The sequence below is a fragment of the Lissotriton vulgaris genome, chromosome 1_1, assembly GCF_964263255.1.
Source record: "Lissotriton vulgaris chromosome 1_1, aLisVul1.2, whole genome shotgun sequence".
Classification (NCBI taxonomy): Eukaryota; Metazoa; Chordata; class Amphibia; order Caudata; family Salamandridae; genus Lissotriton; species Lissotriton vulgaris.
The window spans coordinates 507833946-507852962 of NC_141685.1; the positions used below are offsets into that span (position 1 = coordinate 507833946).

The 19017-nt window shown below is 42.4% G+C and overlaps 1 protein-coding gene across 7 annotated transcripts in view; it reads right to left on the reverse strand.

The window, feature by feature from the left end:
- Nucleotides 1-19017, reverse strand: part of SLC44A5 (solute carrier family 44 member 5) — a 776473-nt gene that overhangs the window by 92347 nt on the left and 665109 nt on the right. For all 7 annotated transcript variants that reach the window (XM_086953881.1, XM_086953880.1, XM_086953875.1 and 4 more), the window contains one exon: nt 6426-6518. In XM_086953881.1, coding sequence (XP_086810007.1) covers nt 6426-6518 — 93 coding nt within the window. The remainder of the gene's footprint in view (nt 1-6425; nt 6519-19017) is intronic.

Sequence of the window (19017 nt, forward strand, 5' to 3'; positions counted from 1 at the left end):
TCATGTTTATATCAAAATATTATAAGGTGAAATGGTTTTAGATCACCTTATTCATGTAGAGTTGAGAACTAATAAATGAAATATTTTTACAATTAATATCCAGATAATGTAGGGTTGCAAAGCTGACATACTTTGTCATTGAGTCATTATGATTATTTGATTGACTAATGTTGATTATCAATTACTTTAATATTCAATGGTTTTACATTGATATGAAGTAACTTGTGACTTTTAATAACGTTGATTTACTAAAGCATTCAATATTAAAACCATTTAACTCATTCTAAACTCTCATTATTGACCAAAGAAATAGATTCGTGAATTGTGGTGTACAGCTCCGAGAATTACAAATTTGGAACCAATTCCCTCTCCAGCAACTATGATGAGGATTCTATTGTCCAAATGCAAGCTAGTTAGTTAGCTGTGTCTAAAAAGAAAGGATCTCATCTCAGTACAAAAAGCTCAACTACCACCGCTCCACGTATCTAATCACTAGAATGTATGGTATCATAGGCTGCTGAAAGCCCAAGGTGAATGAAAGCTAAGGTTCAGTTATAAACCAATGACACACGATCCTGTCTGATGCTGACCAAGGTAGTGCAATTGGGGTCGGTTTGTCTAAGCCTGGATTTAGGGATGCTGGCCAGGGATCGTAACATCAAACTAACATCATACGCGGACGATACACAACTCATCTTTTCCTTTTCCAAGAACAGTGGGGCTGACCAAACTAAGTTCCAGGAAGATATCCTGGCTATATCGAACTGGCTGGCACAGAACTATCTCCAGCTAAATTCCTCCAAGACGGAGATACTCATTGTAGGTAAAGATACCGAGAAATGGGATGCACATTGGTGGCCTTCCACTCTGGGACCATCTCCTGTCCCCAAAGAGGCTGTAAAAAACCTGGGTGTGATGTTGGACAACTCACTCTCCATGGAAACTCATGCTAAGAGAGTGGCAGGCACCTGTTATGGTCGCCTGCGTTCTCTTAAACCTATCCTTGGATTCTTTGAGCCTTGCATCCGTCAGACTATAATTCAGGCCTTAGTCTTATCCCATCTAGACTACTGCAATGTCCTGATGCTAGGCTCTAACCTGACGGTGATAAACAGACTTCAGAGAGCTCAGAATGCCGCGGCGCGCATCCTCTTCGCTCTGCCAAAAAGATGCCACACCTCCCCTATTCTCCATCGGTTACATTGGCTTCCCGTTAAACAACGTATCCAGTTCAAAAGCCTCTGCCTAATGCATAAAATCCTGTATAATACCGCCCCTCAAACCTTGCTGGGACTCTGCTCCTTCTATGTCCCCTCGCGCGCCCTTCGTTCAGCTGACCTGTCACTGGCTCGCACGACTAAGATCCGTAGGTGCCGAGCGGGTGGTCGCTCTTTTAGGCATCTGGCGCCGAAGCTTTGGAATTCGATCCCCCTTGGGGCTCGGGCCACTTCCAACCACTTGCTGTTCCGCAAACAGATTAAAACGTGGCTGTTCTCTTCCATCTAGCTCCATCCTCTTCTATCTAGCTCCACTTTCTCTGTTGTGTTGCTCTGCTTCCAGGTATGTCCGCAGCGCTGGGACGCCCCATTGCTGGGGTAGCCATGCGCTATATAAGCAGAATTAACATAACATAACATAACATGTAGAGAAGTTTATGTGTTTTAAGTGCTCTTAAAAGGCATCGTCTTGATGGCTGCAGTGGACTAAATTGGGAATTACCAATTGTTGGAAAAACTGTTTGGATAAGCTTACATTTTCTTTTAATACATAAGGCAAAAAAAATGAATGTTTCGGAGCGCTGATCATAGTTCAGTTGAAAAGTAAAGTATACAAGTGATAGACAGAAAAAAGTAATTGTTTACTACATACAACTATTTTGCAAGCCACACTCAACATTCAGCCGCGGCCCGTGGAGGGAGTTGCGGTGGGGGGGGGTGAGGTGAGGAGGGTCAGGGTGGGGGGTTCTAAAAACCAGCATATGGATAATTGCAGGTAAGTAAACAATTTAATTAATACAACTAATTTCATAGCGTGCCCTGCATTGCAAAATGCGATGAAGCGCACACTACGAAGTTCGTTTTATTAATTTAATTGTTTACTTACCTCCAAATATCCATATGCCGGTTTTTAGCACCCCCCGCCCCACCTCTCTGCCCCACCGGAACTCCCTCCACGGGCCATGGCTGTCAACATTTCCTCCCTGGTCATTGACTAAAAAGTAGTTAAAAGCATACAAAAGAATGAACCTGAAATTCGGGGTACAGTGACGATTCTACATTGTTGACAATGTTCCTCCAGATGCTGTAGATTGTTAAGTTAATTAAAATGTTAAATGGTCTTTATAATGCTGGAAGATCAGTCATGCGGCATTTATGAGTTAGCTAGTGTTAGTCATCTCCTGGTAAATGTAGAAAAGCTTTCTTGAGTTATTTGGAGTTTTCCTTAAGTGTTTGGCAATGTAGTACTATGTGGCTCTTTTAACCGCTTTGTGGTAGCTCCTCCTACATATCTTAAAACACAAATGATCCATGTCTCCCCAAAAGGATTCGAGGATTCTCTCAAATTCTTTTCATCAGTCAATTTTATATTGTACCATTTGTTTAATGACTGCTGTTTTTTTTAATTTTTTTTATCTTTATTCAGAATAAGGCAATCTTGTTAGTATTGATGTGATATTCAGGTTGATATTTCCAACAGAGTTTCAAAATCATCAGACTCCATATTTGCCTCTTTGACTCTCCTGCAAGTTTTTTTTTTCAAAGTACAATTCCTCCTTTGCACTCATGTTTTTTTTATTGTTTATTGTTTGATAGCAGCATGATGTGGAGTCTGTCTGTTGTGAGAAGTAGGGCAGCAGAACATGTCTGGGAGGTGGACAGATTCAAGAGAATGGTCTGAAAATGAAAGTAATAGTACGATATCTAAGAAGGGAAAAACTAGAAAACAAGCTGACTACTCTTTCAAGCCTTTCCTCTAACAAACACTCCATTACTCACCTGGGAATCACAATCTCACTTTTCCTCCAATAAATATTGTTTCCTCTTATAAAGGGACTCTCTCTGTCTATAAACACTGAGCACTGTAAAATTTGCATATTCCATGCTAACAGTGGCATATACAAATGTTACATTTTGGGTTACCCAGCCTGGTCTGAGATTGAGATATAATGAGCTGTATTATGTTTATTTTAATTATTTCCTCACTGTAACTCTTCTGTTGGAATTACCTCTTTCAAACACACAGCATGGAAAAGTTAAAGGTAGTTTGTCCCCCAGATGCACTTCATTATGGTACCATGCTCAGTTATTTTGCACTCTGGGTAGTCCCAGAGCTACCCAAGGTTCTGGCATTTAATAAGATGACAATGGTCCATTATGTTCCTAAAACAATGTTTGTGAACGGGAGAGTGCTCATAAACAAAGGTGAGATAATAAACGTTGGATGAGGGGTTGCAATTTGTAAAAAGCTTTTTATATTTGAGACATTTGACCCTCGTTCAGTGTTTCCAATGTATTGTTCGGAAGGCTTAAGTTGTTATCAAAGGAAATTCCTTTTTCCAAAGAGGTAGCCCTGACTGCACCCACATTTTGGGATGTTATAATTACTGTGAAAATTGTATGGTGTCTGACTGCAAACTCACTTCTCATGAACAAGAAATTGACTACTTGACCAAGTAGGGGACTCAAGAACATTTTGGAAGCTCAGTTATTGAGTGTTCAAGAAGCTAGAAATATGTATTTGAAGAAGCTCTATGAATCTGAAAACCTACACTCAGCTGAATATCTGATTCATATGATTCATATATATGTATCATCAAAGTTAATAATGTGAAGTTAAGAATAGTACATTTATATATACCTTCACGGTATTTTGGGAGTCAATATTCTAGGTATGGTATCTTTGTAGCACTGTACCTAAAACTAAAGTGTCTGCTTCTATAATCCTTCAATACCACAAACCAACTTGCCACTAAGGGCAAAGTCACAAATTGTATTTTGTAGAATCCTTAATAGTACTACAATAGTACTATTAATGTACTACAAATTGCTATTCAAATACCTAAGGGCGGAGGTCTTTGACTCCACCTCTCCTTTCTTTTATGTTCAGAAATCTGCACCTCACTGCAGAAATCTCCACACACAAGTAAGTACACATTTTAGCGATGAATGTGGGAGGGACAGAGGGGAGTTGCTGGAAATTGGGAAATACTTACTTCTAAAAAGGAGGGGTCAAGAGAAATGGGAGGAGAGGTTAAATGAGGTTTAGGGATGGGTTTAGGAAGTGACATTCTCCCACCCACAAAAGATAAGCCTCTTCCTATTTGCACAATGCTCTTCTTCAGTCAGCATTTGTAGAGCTTGGCACTGTTCCCCCTGGAAGTATCTGTGCGCTGGGGTGCGAGGTCTCTTTCGAAAATCAAGGTAATAAGGAAACTTCGGCAAGAGGGAAGAAACGTGCAGAAAAAGGCAAAACAAAAGGCAGAAAACAAACAGAAAAAAGGCAAAACAGAGCAGAAGAGGGCAAAAGAGAGGGTAGAAAAACAAGAAGTAAAGGCCAAATAGAGTTCAGAAAAATGTGCAGAAAAGGCACAGTCAGAAAAAGGCAAAACAGAGGGCAGAAAAACGAGCAGAAAAGGCAAAACAGAGCAGAAAAAGGCAAAATGAAGGGCAGAAAAACAAGCAGGAAAAAGGCAAAACAGAGGACAGAAGAACAAGCAAAAAAGGCAAACGGAGCAAGAAACGAGCAGAAGAGGCTCAAGCAGAGGGCAACGGGTAGACAGGCAGTAGAAGGTAGCGGACTGTGGGCATGCTAGAAAGGAGAACAGGCTATGCACCCTCTATTAAGTAGGTCCTGGATGGAGGGCTGAGCGATGGGTCGTGGGAGGGGGGAAATGGCTGGAAAAGGGAAGAAATCAGCAGAAAGGCAGAAAAACAAGCAGATAAAACCAAAACAGAGGGCAGAAAATGAGCAGAAATGCCAAAACAGAGCAAGAGAGGGCAAAACAGAGAGCAGAAAAATGAGCAGGAAAGGCTAATGGAGAGCAGAAAAACGAGCAGGAAGGGCAAAACAGAGGGTAGAAACACTAGCAGAAAAGGCAACACAGAGGGCAGAAAAATGAGCAGAAAAGGAAAAAAGAGCAAGAAATGAGCAGAGGAGGCACAAGCAGAGGGCAGCAGGTAAACTGACAGCAGAGTGTAGTGGACTGCGGGCAAGCTTGACAGGAGAACCTTCGCAGGGGAAGCTGGCACATGTAGATGCTTATATAGTTAATACAGTCATTATGGTCCCAAATCAGTTGTAAATCTATTCCAACTCTGAGCTGGAGTAAGTCTAGCACCACCCATGACCACACAAAGGCATTGCAAAACCCTTCGGTAATAAATAATGGAGGTAGGATCTTAGGGGCATATGTACAACAAAATGTTGGAGCGCGGAGCTGCCCCAAATTTGCCAGCTCAGCACACCGACATTTTCATAATGCAGGGATGCCCCATGTTTACTACAATACGGAGCACCCCTGTGTTTTCCCTAGCTCTTGTGCTAAGATTAGCTGCTGAGCGCCAACACAGGCACCCTTGCACCATAGTGCAGGGCTGCCTGCGTTGTAGAGAATGATTGTTTATCTGCAGGAAGATGTCCCTTCATGCACATAAACAATCATTACTGGTTTTTTGCTCTTTCTATGTATGCTGCATTCTGCAGCATACATAGAAAAAGCAAAAACAAGGAGAAATAAAAGCATACCTCCTCATGGACCATTCTAACGCCTGCTCTTGCATGGTGTTAGTTTTGGGCACAGCCATAGATTTACACCTCCTTGTAAATCTGGGCAGCGTCAAAAAGCAATGGGTGTTGTAGTGGAACACCCACTGCAACAACCATTGCACACCCCTTTTACGCAGATACCTGCATGAAAGGGTAGCATATTTACAAAGTGGCATTAAGCCACAAAAGTTGGATTAATGCCACTTTGTAAATAGAGTGCAGGGCACACCGCCAATGGAGTGTAAAAAAAGTGACACATCGGTGGTGCTAGGGGATTAATGCATTTTATGCATATGCCCCATAGAGAAAACATACATGTGTAGATTCAGTTTAACTTTGTGAATAGGTCTCTAACATTTCACATCCTCAAATGATTTTTCAGATGTCCAACGTCAGCAATTTCCTCCCAGCCTTCAAAACATCAGCCATCACTTACATGCTCATGATGATCCATCTCCTTCCTTCCCATCAGGCCACACTGTTGAGTGTGTAGAGAAAGTGTTGAATAAAATACACAAAGTTAAATACATTTACTTACCTTGTAGACAAATTACATAATTTAAAAAGTAATTGTCTTACCTAAAGAACACATATTTCATAAGTTAAAGCAGCAAATGTACTTTGTTTAAAGTCATCAAAGAAAGGTCCCAAAAGGATACACTGCTGTCACAGCCCAATAGGAAATACATATTGCAATGAGAATGAAGGTAATTATCGGGTAGAAAAGTGCAGACATGATGTATCCAATGGCCCTAAAAATAAAGGAAAATATGCAATTAGTGTTATGTTCAAAATCACAGTTAAGCCTTTTTGGTTCTTTTGCTGCCTAGACATTTTAGCAAGTCTTTCCTCATTGCCATTTATACTGTAACTCACTGCAGTGACCATTGCAAAGGTAGTCCTTAAACAGCTTGCTCCAGACTCATGATTTGCCAGTTCAGAGGCCCTCATTTTGTTTCCTGGCTCTATTTCTAATGGCACCCTTGCTACTGGTGGGCGGATTGCCGAACAGAAGGAAGGAGACTAAAGAGGGCCAACACAAGAGACCCAGTGGTAACTTGGCTACTGATTTTTCTTTGTGGTATTTCTATTTTTAACATTCTTGGTAATTATATTGTAAATCTGACTGTCTGTTGGTTGCCATTTGTGCACATATTGCCAATTCTTATCGCTATTTTTTATGTTCTGTTTGAAAACATTAACTTGCAAATAATGTACAAATTTCTCTAACAGATAAATATACACTCACACTTGGATGCATCTTATGTTTTAGCTCTATAATACAACAATGCACACATCTGAAACCTGAACAAGTGAGAAGAGTCAAGGGAAGACCCCAAAAGAGGTCCAAGGAATAGGACTGAAAAAAATGACAGCAAAATCCCCAAAGCGAGGTAACAAGATGATACATGTAGGCGGTATGATCAATCAGATATATATCAGCTGGGTCAGAACAAGACAAGAAGACAACAACATACTACCATAATTATATAATATTCCATTTATTCTAAAAACAAACAAAAGAGTGTCAAGCCATTTCATAACCACAGTTCATCAATTTTTCCTGATCATATGTAAACAGACAGAGGTCTAATAAGTCTGTATGCACTTTTTTCCTTCTCTCACAAATGAGATGGAATACAATTAGATGAAGAATTAAACAAATATTATCTTTGAAAGTGAAAATCCAGGGTTTAAAACAAATCTTGGTTAGCTTGACTGCAAGCCACGTCTCTTAGCACTGTACCTTTCCCTAATCATACAGTGTTTTCTAGCAGGGCCTAACAAAAACAAGGCATACTTATTCTATTTGAGGTTAAAAAAAATCCCACTGGACCTTCTAGAACTGGAGTTTACAAGGTCGTCCTTTTCTGGATTACTTAAACAGAGAACGTGCACTTTCAGGCATCCAGGGTGTTATGGTGCACCCCCTTCTGACCTGAATTACAATTCTGTGAAATTAAAGGGATCCCTCTTTGCAGAGGAGGGAAACTGAGTTGCTCCAGTAGACCCACAATGACGCTGCTAAGGTGATAGGTCAGACAGATTGAAGGACAGCAATACTCCGCAGAAACTAGGCCCCCAAAAATAGTTGTGACTTCTTTTAAATGCCTCGCTAGGGAGAAACAGAATGTGGCCACACCAGAATCACTCTACTATTACTCACTAGACTCCGTGACAGAGCGACAGGCTCAAGAGCCCTCAGTCTTTGATAATGACAATGAGTCTCAGAAGACCCAGAGTATCTATTAAGACCAAGTATTATCTGGACTATTGGAGGTGGGAGGTGCAGTCATAAATTCATTCAGGATGCAAGTCATGTAAGGGACCTGAAGGCTGCCAGATGTCCTTATTTCCAGGGGTTCTCCAGCTAGCACACATCCTACAGCATCCAATTCATGAGTAAAGGTATCATTCCCAGTTATTGTGCAACATGAGATGGCCAGTTTCATGGATAAAAGGTAGGTCCAAGGAGAAGGAAAGGCCATGTTCTTAGACCTGTAACAGAACGACCATCCTGAACAGGATAGACTTTTTGCTCAACCCAGAAAGGAATGCGTGGTGGAAGACAGACTGGCAGAGACAGAATTAAAATGAACCACTGTAATTGAAGAATACATTGAAGGCAGTGGGAGAACCAGACCCTGAACTCTCCATTTTCTCCTAAATGCCGGACAATGGTTGTGGTCAAGCACCCTATTGTGAAGTCATGATCTTTATGGGAATCTCTATCCCATCTCTTATATTTACAGTGATAGCTATTCCCACATCCCTCTGAAAGAGAAACCTAAGAAAGAAATTAGAACTTCTATGACGGAAGAGAGAGCCTAGTGCTCGCACCTGTCGAGTAGCATTCGGCATCACTCAGGGGAAACAACTAAATCCCTTATGGACCTTTCAACTGCCTTTGAGACCATAAACCATCATATCTTGCTTGAGCGACTGTTCACCTGTACCCATGTAACAGGCAATGCGTGTCCTAGTTTGTGTCCTTGTTGCTGGCCATTCCCATCAAGTGAAACTGGGAGAAGACCGCAAATATCCACGGGGGAGCTTCCCAAAGCTCAGCTTTGTCACCTTCACTCTTCAGCATTTGAATGGCCCCCTGACTGCCATCTTGAACTCCCATAAGACAGGTTTTCACATGTATGTGAATGCCACACTTCTCTAGCTTATGCTGGTTGACAAACCCAGCAAACTCCTTAACTTGTCTCACTACCTGATCCATGTCTAATAATGGATGGAGAATCATGGGTTATGACTCAATGATCATGGCAGTAATATTATCCTATTTGGACCACTGTAACAACCATTACAAGCGCTTTCTCCTAACATGATCACTGCTAATTTTGAATGACTCCAAACCTTTGCTGTCTGCCTACTGCTCAGTCGGATGAGGCAAGACAACATCACACCTGTCCTAAAATCCCCCCACTGGCTCTGAAAAAAAAGAGATCAACCTTCAAGACTCTCTGCACATCACATAGGGCACTACACTGCCTTGTACACAACTACCTCCAAAAAAATGTTCACCCATTACCTTCCGCGAGAAAGGTCTCTCGCAGTTATGCATGACAATATACAAGAAATGTGATGGATGTCGTTTACAGGTTTAAGAATGCACCCTGCTGTGATCTTTGCCTTGGATATCAGACAACTATGCCAAGTTCAGAAAACATCTAAAGACTCACCTATTTTCCACAGTTTTTGATTAATGTCACATTCTTACCCCAAAGTTCATAACCATATTGATCTGATGCCTAAGACTTGCACTCCTCCCATCGGGCCTTGAACTTCAACCTTAAAGGTTTGGCCCTCAATGGACTCTTACCTTGACAGATATTCCTACTAATCCATTCATACCTACTGCTGACTGATGGATTTGTACTCACTACCTGGCTAACTGCCATAAACCACTGATTTGAGACTCATAGCAGTCTGAGACCATGAGAAAGTTCCCCGAGCCCTATAGTTGATTGCATTCCTGTCAGAAGCATATAGAAATGTTCAAAACTCCCAGAGTCAAGTGTTGACACTCTGCCTAATCAAGTACTCTGGAAACCACTCAGATCCTGATTGGGAGTGCACCACCATGCCAATTAAAGGGGCCCCAATTGAGGTGGGTTTCTGACCTGTGACAAAAACAATAAGGCAAAGCCACAAAGAGGGGATACAACAGGGCCAAGCACACAACTCTAAGAGTGCGTCAACAGTCCAAAAAGCAACCAGGCAGCACGCCATGTGGGAGGCCTTTGAGGTTGATATACTTCCTTTGTCTGTTACTTGGCACATGGGTGCCCTTTTAGAGTCTTGTAGGCTCTAAAAATGTGCATAGTTTGGTATGGTATGCTACATGGTATGGTATAGTATGGGGTTCATTTTATCACCTTTTTGACGGTCAGCATAGGGCTCAAGAGCCCTTCAGGAGACCATCCACAAGAGTGCATTTTATGCAAAGCCTTTTTAAAGCAAACCACACTGATGGGTACAATCTGATGTAGGGAAACTGAGGTCACCACATAAAAGGCTGTCTCAACATCTCATGTATTCCTAAGGGTACATGGAGCACCTAGCACCTTTGGAAATGCTACTCTAGTTAAAGCACCCTAAAGAGATTCGTAGTGCAAAAGCCCTGAAAGGCACCTTGGGAATATCCTGGAATAAGACCTCAGGTAGCATATCAGGAGGAGCTCAATGACAGACATCAACAGGCATCTCATGATGAACACCATAAGAAAAGGGTCCCATGGACCGGCTCAGATTAATGCCTTGATCCTTAGTTCCAGTGTACAAAACATGGGTGTGCAAGACCATGTCTCCAATCACAAACAAAACAAAAACCCAAAGAAAAACACTAACACTGGAGGAAAGACAGAATTTGGAGGACGCCCAACATCCCAGAGTATATGCATGAAGTGGAAAAACAGAAATTCCGGAACCTCAAACTAGCACCAAAGAACAACAAGAGCTCATGAGAATCAAAAGGCAAACACTACAGATGGTCAAATTGAGAGAGGGCTTGAACATTTAGAATCACATAGGACCAGGGCCCAAATAACCATGTATAAACTTGGCATTCAAATTATTTAATTCAGTTTGTGCTATGTAAAAATGATTTCTGCTTCACGGCCAGTTGCGTTGGCTTTCCTATCTAGTTGGTTTCAGGAAGACGGACAAGATATAGGAGCACCAAGGGTGTTCAACCTTTAACACTGTTTGCTCACTCAATACGTGAAAAGCATGAACACATCAAATATTTTTTCCTAGGCATTTATGCACATAAGAAAACAGAATCAGTTCTGTACCATAAATTATAGTCTGTAAATATCTTTAAGCGAGATGCAACAAATAGATATGTTTGAAATGTTTATCATTCAAAATGAAGGCCTGATTACGACTTTTGGCAGTGCGGGAGAGGGCGGCATGTCACACCATGCCCTCACAATGCCAAGAGTCACTGCCACCCACACGCCAGATTACAAGTAATTTTGAGACCTGATCGTGGCCGGCACAGCAGTCCTGCTGCTGTGGTGTATAAAGGCTCATTGTGAGACTTAAACAGCACTGCCACAGGACTGCCAGTGCACGGTTCTGCACGAGAAGGAATGCACCATGTTGTGCATTACTTCCCTTGCAGGAACTGGGGGTGCAAAACTACAGGGGAGCACAACATGTGCCCCCCTGCATGCACCTCCATGCCCAGGGGCAAGAGGGGGCCCTAGAGGGCACCCTTTCTTTCCTTACCGCCAGCACTTACATGGAGGAAGAACCTCCACAACATCATTGGCAGTGAGAAAAGTTGTAATATGCTTGGCAGTGCCTCAGGGCACAACCAAGCATATTGCAGCCCTCAGACCGTTGTGGGAATGCAATGGCGGTCAAACTGCCAAAGTCCTAATAGGGCATTCGGACTGCCAGTGTGGTGGTGGCTGGACTGCCACCGCCGTGCCCTCGCAATACTGGCGGTCCTCAGTCTCGTAATCAGGCCCAGAGACAATTATCACCATGGGGTCTGATGTATATCAGATAATGACAGTAAAGCTCATTCTGCTTCCCCCTGGTAGAATAAGGTGCCAACGTCCTCAGTGCTGAATGCGAAGTCCAGCTAGAACAACCGCCTTCCTGATAATACATACATAGCTTTGCATGGGAAGTTCCATCCTCTGGGCCCAGCAGACATGGGAAAGCCCACTGAGGAGTAAGAAGGGCATAGCTTGACCACCTTCATCATAATATCTTACTGATCTGTCCTTTCGCTATCTTTTTTGCGGTAATCCCTTCCTAGCATTAGCGCAATTGCCTCATTGGTTGCCCCCTGCTATTACGCTTGGGAAGCTACGCTAGAAACAACTTAACCCATCCCAGCTCACGCCATTATAGCACTTGTATGCAAGGCTGCCATTTCACCAGTAGCACCCACGCCATATCACTTTAAGGTCTTGATCCATTGCTGCACCTTGAGATCGTTGTTTCTTACCAATTTTCACCCAGCATGTGTATTGTATCAACACCTAGTACACGATGTTTGGATGGAAAAGTTATACAACCTTTGTCCCTCACTAGCACTATGTTACAGACATTTTTTTCAAAAGTCTTTTTGATCTACTTATTTTTCTTTTGTCCCCTCTACCTTTTACTATTGTCTTTCAGGCTAAAATTCTCTCAGGCATGTAATTTTTACGTCCTGATGATGATCCCAATATTGTTTCTACGGGATCGAAAAGTTGTCGACCTTATATGCACCGTAAATGCAATTGAATTAATTACTGATGTGTAAGGGTGTCTCTACATATTGTTTGCTTGTTGCATTTCTTTATACAAGTTACAAGCATTTTTTGTCCTGCCTGAGCCTTTTTCGGAATTTGTGAATTTCTGTTCACTTGTGTCTTTGTTATATATGTTCCGCTGGACGTAGTATTGTGTCCCACTTTATTCTTGTGTTTTATGTGATTTGATACATTATTACATTTTCTGTCCAGCTGGACAGCTTTAATATAGCACTGATTTCAGGCCTATATTCAGTGTTTTCTGTGTGAATCTCCCCTGTCAGGGACTATTTTGTAATTGTAACGTACTCTTACCCAAGGTCCCTGACCATTACAATTGGCTTCCCTTCCTAATTAAACACATTGCCATGAATTAGCAGCAACCTTTGTCACTAATTATATCATCTGCTAATACCACTAAAGAGAAGCAAGCAAGACAGTGCTTTAGCGCACAGGCAGGAGACCACTAACGGGCTAAGAGCTCAGAGTGTTGGCACAACAGCATGGCATAAGACCTCTCCTGCAGTGCAACAACTATATCTAACCCCTTTTGCACACAATCCACAATTCAGGCACTCCCTAACATCATTATGAGGTCTAAAGATTTCTTTCATATGAAGGCCAGCCACCCTTAGCTTACCTTAGGACTTACACTTGGACCTGAAAGTGATAGACACAAAACACTGATTCAAAATTGCTCCCCAGAACACCTCCTAAGCAAGGAGGACTTGAACTGAGGCCTCATTCTACCCTGCCTAATATGACAACCATCAACTATATTGTGTCGTTTTCAGACTGTGTTATGCTATGTAGGTTTTTTACATGCTGCTCCCTCTCTCACTAGCATTCACATTCCCTTTTTCTATGCACAAACACAGCCTGCGTAAATCCTCTCAATGCTAGTTGACAGGTACCACATTCTTTGATGTATGTACATAAGTTCTGTTGAAATGGTATTCACATACAAATACTAGTTTGTACTTTTACATTACACCTTTTTACTCCGACAAACACACATATGTTCCTCTAGGAATGAAAAGTCATGTACTGACTTTGGAAAACAGTTGAACTCACTGGTATCATGCTTTACTTTACAACACCATGTACTCACTAACTCATCTATGAGATGTCACATTCATGTGAATGAGACGGCTGTTAAGTTGTCTATTCACAGAGCAACATTCTTTTCATAAAAAGTTGTTTCCAGTGTTTTTCTGGGTGGAGTATTTGCAATTGTGTCATTACCACAGCTTAACACTGTTGACACATTGATGTTGGAGTTTATTGCAATATTGTCAAACTAGGGAAGGCACATCCCAACCAATTTGCATCATATTTCAAAAGAATTTCCAATTGGCAATAACAGGGAGAGTGACTGGAAGAAACTCCACACATGGTGCCGGCCAAGCCGTGCTTGGGCAAGTATTAATGCAGATGCATTTCATCACACAACTTGTACCACCGATCACCAGCGGCAGATCGTTCTCCTACCTTGCTGCCAAGTCCTGGAACACCTCCCCATCCTCTTACCGCAGACCGAAGTCCTACTAACCTTCAGGAGGCTACTCAAGACCTAGCTGTTCGAGCAGTAGCAGCACCCCCCTACCCCAGCGCCTTGAGACCCTTACGGGTGAGAAGTGCGCTTTACAAATGTCTTGATTGCTTCTCATTGCGAGGGATCACAAGACGAAACTGAAAAAACATCAACCAGAAATCTTCATCCTTCTTCATCTGTTGGCAAAATTATAGAGATCTGGCCACAGTCATATGTTGGCAGCCTTACAGAGAGCTGGCCAAAGGGTGCAGCTGATCAACTTAAGAGATTGACTAAGCAAGACAAGTTAAGATCTCTTCCAAGCCGCAGCCAGCAAGTATGGTTGGTTTCTTGTTAACTTGCATCCACCCTTTGTCCTGTGGTGTTCCTCTGGGTTCTGTTGTATATGTGTATATCTGTGGTATTTCTATAGCACAAACTTAGACAAAAGGCAGCGAAGGATTGTGCACAGTCAAAGACAAGCAGCGATGAGTGCTAAGAGACATAACTGGCTTATGAGCTGTTAATACTTCTGTATCACTTGCACAAAGGTGTGTTGCAACTGGGCCAGAGAATCAAGTTGTTACCACTTAGAGCGTTTTCTGCAGCAGCTAATTCATTTCAGCGGGGCGTCGTGGAGAGGCTGTCAGGCCTTGTGGAGCTCCGTTCGACTATAGCTTTCAGCCTTGCCCTGCTGGAGAAATACGAGCTAAAAATATTTTGACTAAGTTCGAATACAGGAATCTTCACCAGATGAATGCAACAATAGCATCAGGCCAGGGAGGGTCCTTCTTGGCCGTGAATTTTGAATATCTCCAACTTGGAACTTTCCCACCAAAAGTCAATGGCTTCATCATGATCTCATCTAACAGCTGTTCGGCCTCATGAAGCCCTTCTTGGCCACAGCCTGCTGCCTGCCTTACTGAGGGTTTTTGTCTCCCATTTCAGAGACTAACTTGGAAAACCAGCCAACCATTGAGATTGGCCTTAAATCAAGCAAAGGTCCCCGTCAATGGGAAACAGACTTAATGCTTTATGGCACAATTTTAACTAAACAGTTAATTTCCCGTTTCCCTTATTGGATTTTTGTCATTTTGGTTGTTTTGTCCATAAACTATTATCTATTTTTATAAATTGGAGTGTTTTTTATATTCTGTTGTGTTTTTGATTTTTGAACAGTTTTGGTAGTTTTACATGCTTTACACATTTCTTACGTTAAGCTTGTCTGCTCTGCGCCATCAGGTGTTGAGCTAACAAGAATAGAGCCAATAATATTTGCGATGAACTACAATCCACCCCATTCATCTTCTCGCACCCTCTATATCCTCTTCTGTCCATCTGAACCACCACCAAACTCAAACTCATCAAAAACAAGGTGGTCCAACTAATCTTTAATCAAAAGCCCTCCAATAATGAAAAACCAGGCTTGTAAGCTTGTTTTGCTCTCAAGATCCCATATTAAATGCAATGTGATTTGCATTACTCTTAAATTACTGTTAAACACAACACCATCTACACATGAGATGGAACCAAAAATACTCTGTAGTCACACAGCTAGGACATTCAAACTCTACATTTTTGTCTATACCCAAAATGCCTAACTGTCTCCACCAATTACCTGACCCAGCCAGACTATTTATTATTTGCAGGAAATGATCCTGCCACCTCCATTTTGTGACATCATGTGTTCGTGATGAAAATGGAATGGTGCTGTTCATTATGCATGGTTCTCGCCCACACAATTCATTGCATTTATCATTTCAGTTTCAACATATAGAATGCCCTTTCCCTCACCGCTTCGACCAAATTAGCTTTTTACCTTCCCCCATCTTCTATGTTTTTAACTTTCCCCCTTTCCAATCATCCATAGTATTTATCCTTCCCAATTCCCTCTGCAACTTTGAGCTCTGTTGCAGATGCCTCTGAATTAAGCATGGGCGGAAAATCCGTTCCGCTCGCGGATTTTCGGTAAATTCGCAATCCGCGAGTTTCGCGAATTTCCCGCAAAAGCCGCGAACGGAAATCCGCGCACGGGGATTGGGTCAAAAGTTCAAGCTGACTTTTGTAACTCTTTTAGAATGGCACCAGCAAGCTGCCAGAGCCATTCTAAAATAGTTACAAAAGTCAGCTTCAACAGGAAGCTCTAATAGATAAAGTAAAGCAGGTGCTGCTCAAATTTAGTTACACAATCATTAATCACCCCCAAACTTGGGGTGATTAATGATTGTGTAACTTAATTTGACCTTCAACTGGAGCACCTGCTTTACTTTATCTATTAGTGCTTCCTGTTGAAGATATTTCTAGCTATTTTAGAATGGCGCTGGCAGCTTGCCGGCGCCATTCTAAGTGGGGCTGAGGGCAGAAGGGCACAAAAGTGGGACAGAGGGCAGAAGGGGACAAAAAATGAGTGGGGCAGAGGGCAGAAGGGCACAGAAACAAGTGGTACAGAGGGCAGATGGGCATAAAAAACAAGAGGGTGGCAGTGATTAAGCAGGCAAAAAAAAAAACCCGCGAAATTGCAAAGCGCCTCGCGAACACCCGCGAACACGCAAAAATAAAAAAATCCGCAAATTCACTCGAATTCAAGAATTTTGCGGATTGCCAATTTGCAAATCCGCAAATTCGCGAATTGCCAATTCGCAAAATTCGCCCATGCTTACTCTGAATGAGCTTGTCAACATTGGAGACGTATAAAAATGAGCATTGTATTTCCAAGCTGCATAACTGTTGGACCTGGCATCCTAGGTGTGGTTTCCCCATAACCTTTTTGCCTTCAGTCCTCCTGATGTTCCAGATTTAGGACTCTGCACACTATACCACTGCTAACTACTGCTAAGGTGATTGTGCTCTCTCAATAAAACAAGTTGAATTTGCTTAAACCTAATTGGCATATTTTATTTACTTGTAGGTCCCTAGTAAAGTGGCCCTACCTGTGTCCATGGCACACTCTATCTAAAACGTAGGACATGTACTTTTGAATTCTACATGTCCTGTAGTGAAAAGCTTTTCAAATTTTCTTTCACTGCTGCAAGGACTACCTCTACCATATGATTACATTGGAGATGGCTTAATGCATTTTATAAGCGCAACGTCCAAATGGGAATAGGTAACCAGTTCATGTTGGGTATCTCTAGAATCACAATTTTAAATACTAACTTATGGTGAAGAGGGTTTTAGATTGCAATTCTGAAAATGCCACTCTTAGAAAGTTATAATGTTCTTGCCTTAGCCATCTGGTGCCTGCAGTCTGCTTCTGGGTCATCTGGCTGGGTGTGGGAGACAGTTGGGATTTGTGTAATCCTCCTAGACAGCCATACACAATGGGAAGCATAGGAGTGACTGGGTGGGCTATCACTGACAGGATGGAAGGGAGGAGCTGTTCCCAGCCACACTTAAACCTGAAAAGACTGTGTCCTGTCTCCACTCAAAGTGCTGCATACCCCCTGTAGTTAGTCTGGAGTCAGGAACATGAAGGCAGGGCACCTGTGCACTTCAAAGACAAGCCTCTAGAAGTTTCTCCCCACTTCAAAGGCACAACTGTGTTCAAATACTGGACCTCAGAAACCAACTATTCAGTACCCGTCTGGACATGTGAATACTCTGCCAGGAAGAAGGCTGCTGCTGAAAGGATTGCCACTCTGCTGGAATACTGCTCTGAAAAAACTGCTGGCCTGCTGTTCTGACCTGCTGCCTACTGCCCTCTTGCCTGGTTGAGAAGGACCGAGCCTGCATCCCTTGAACACAGATCCCAGAGGGACTAAAAGGGTTAGATTGCTAGCCTCCTGGTCTGAAGCCTCGGCAAAATAACAGGTTTCCGACAACCTTTCACCTGAATCTGACCTATGTCATCTGTGAATGCTGTCAAGTGGTGCCACCCCAGTCCTGAATCCTTAAGGTGCTCTGCCTGCATCTATGGATCCTGCACAACCGACACATTTCCTCTGATGTGCGGCGCAAACCTGAGCAGGACCAACGCATCCCTGCTACTGCTTGGACCCATTGCAAAAGCCAACAATGCCACTGCAGACAGCAAAGCCTTCAGAACCACAAGTGTGCGCCATATCTTCAGAGCAGGGCCTAGCATCCCTAATCGATAGAAGCCTTGACAAAGACAAACTCCACATTGTAGTTTTGTATCTCCGGGACCAGCGCATCACCCGACTGCACACCGCATCCTCAATACCTAACTTCGCATCGTAAGCTCTGACAACAGGATCATTGATGATGATGCAGGCCCTCGCCTTCGCAGGCACGCTACATTTCGGAACTGACGCATTGCTACGGCTGCAAGGCGCATCTGCGACACAGATCCTCTCGACACTCTGTAAACCAGGATATAAGGTACTTTATTCCACTGGCCTAACTGGGTCTATTGTGACTTTGTCATCGTATGGTGCTACCAGATATCCACAATTGGCGCTTTCTACTTTTGGGGGCTATTTGTACAAAAAAATGTAAATTGAAAATCTCTGATTATACTGATTCGATTTTTGTAATTTTGGTCTTGTTCTATTTATTAAAGAAAGATCTATTTTTCTAACTTGGCATGAGATCCTTTTTTTGTGGTGTTTTCATTTTATTAATGTTAGAAGAGTTCCAAAAATAATGCACACTGCTCTGTGCCAAGCTACCAGAGGGCTGAGCAGAGGTTAATTTAGGATTGCCTTGTGCCTCACCCTGACAGGGATTGTGTTTGCTGCTTGACCAGGGCTCACACCCCAGTCAACCAACAACCTAATTTCTCACAATGACATAGATGCAATTTTACGCTTCATAAAACACACATCTTCAAACATAAGAGAGACATGAACCACACTGCACTTCAAATTATCATAGCAGTCAATGGAATTTTGAAACTTTAATTTTTAAATAAAAAACTGACACATAAAGTAGGGAATTGGCTTCAACCAACTGTTTGGCTGTAAGCATGTGATTGATTTAGTATACAAC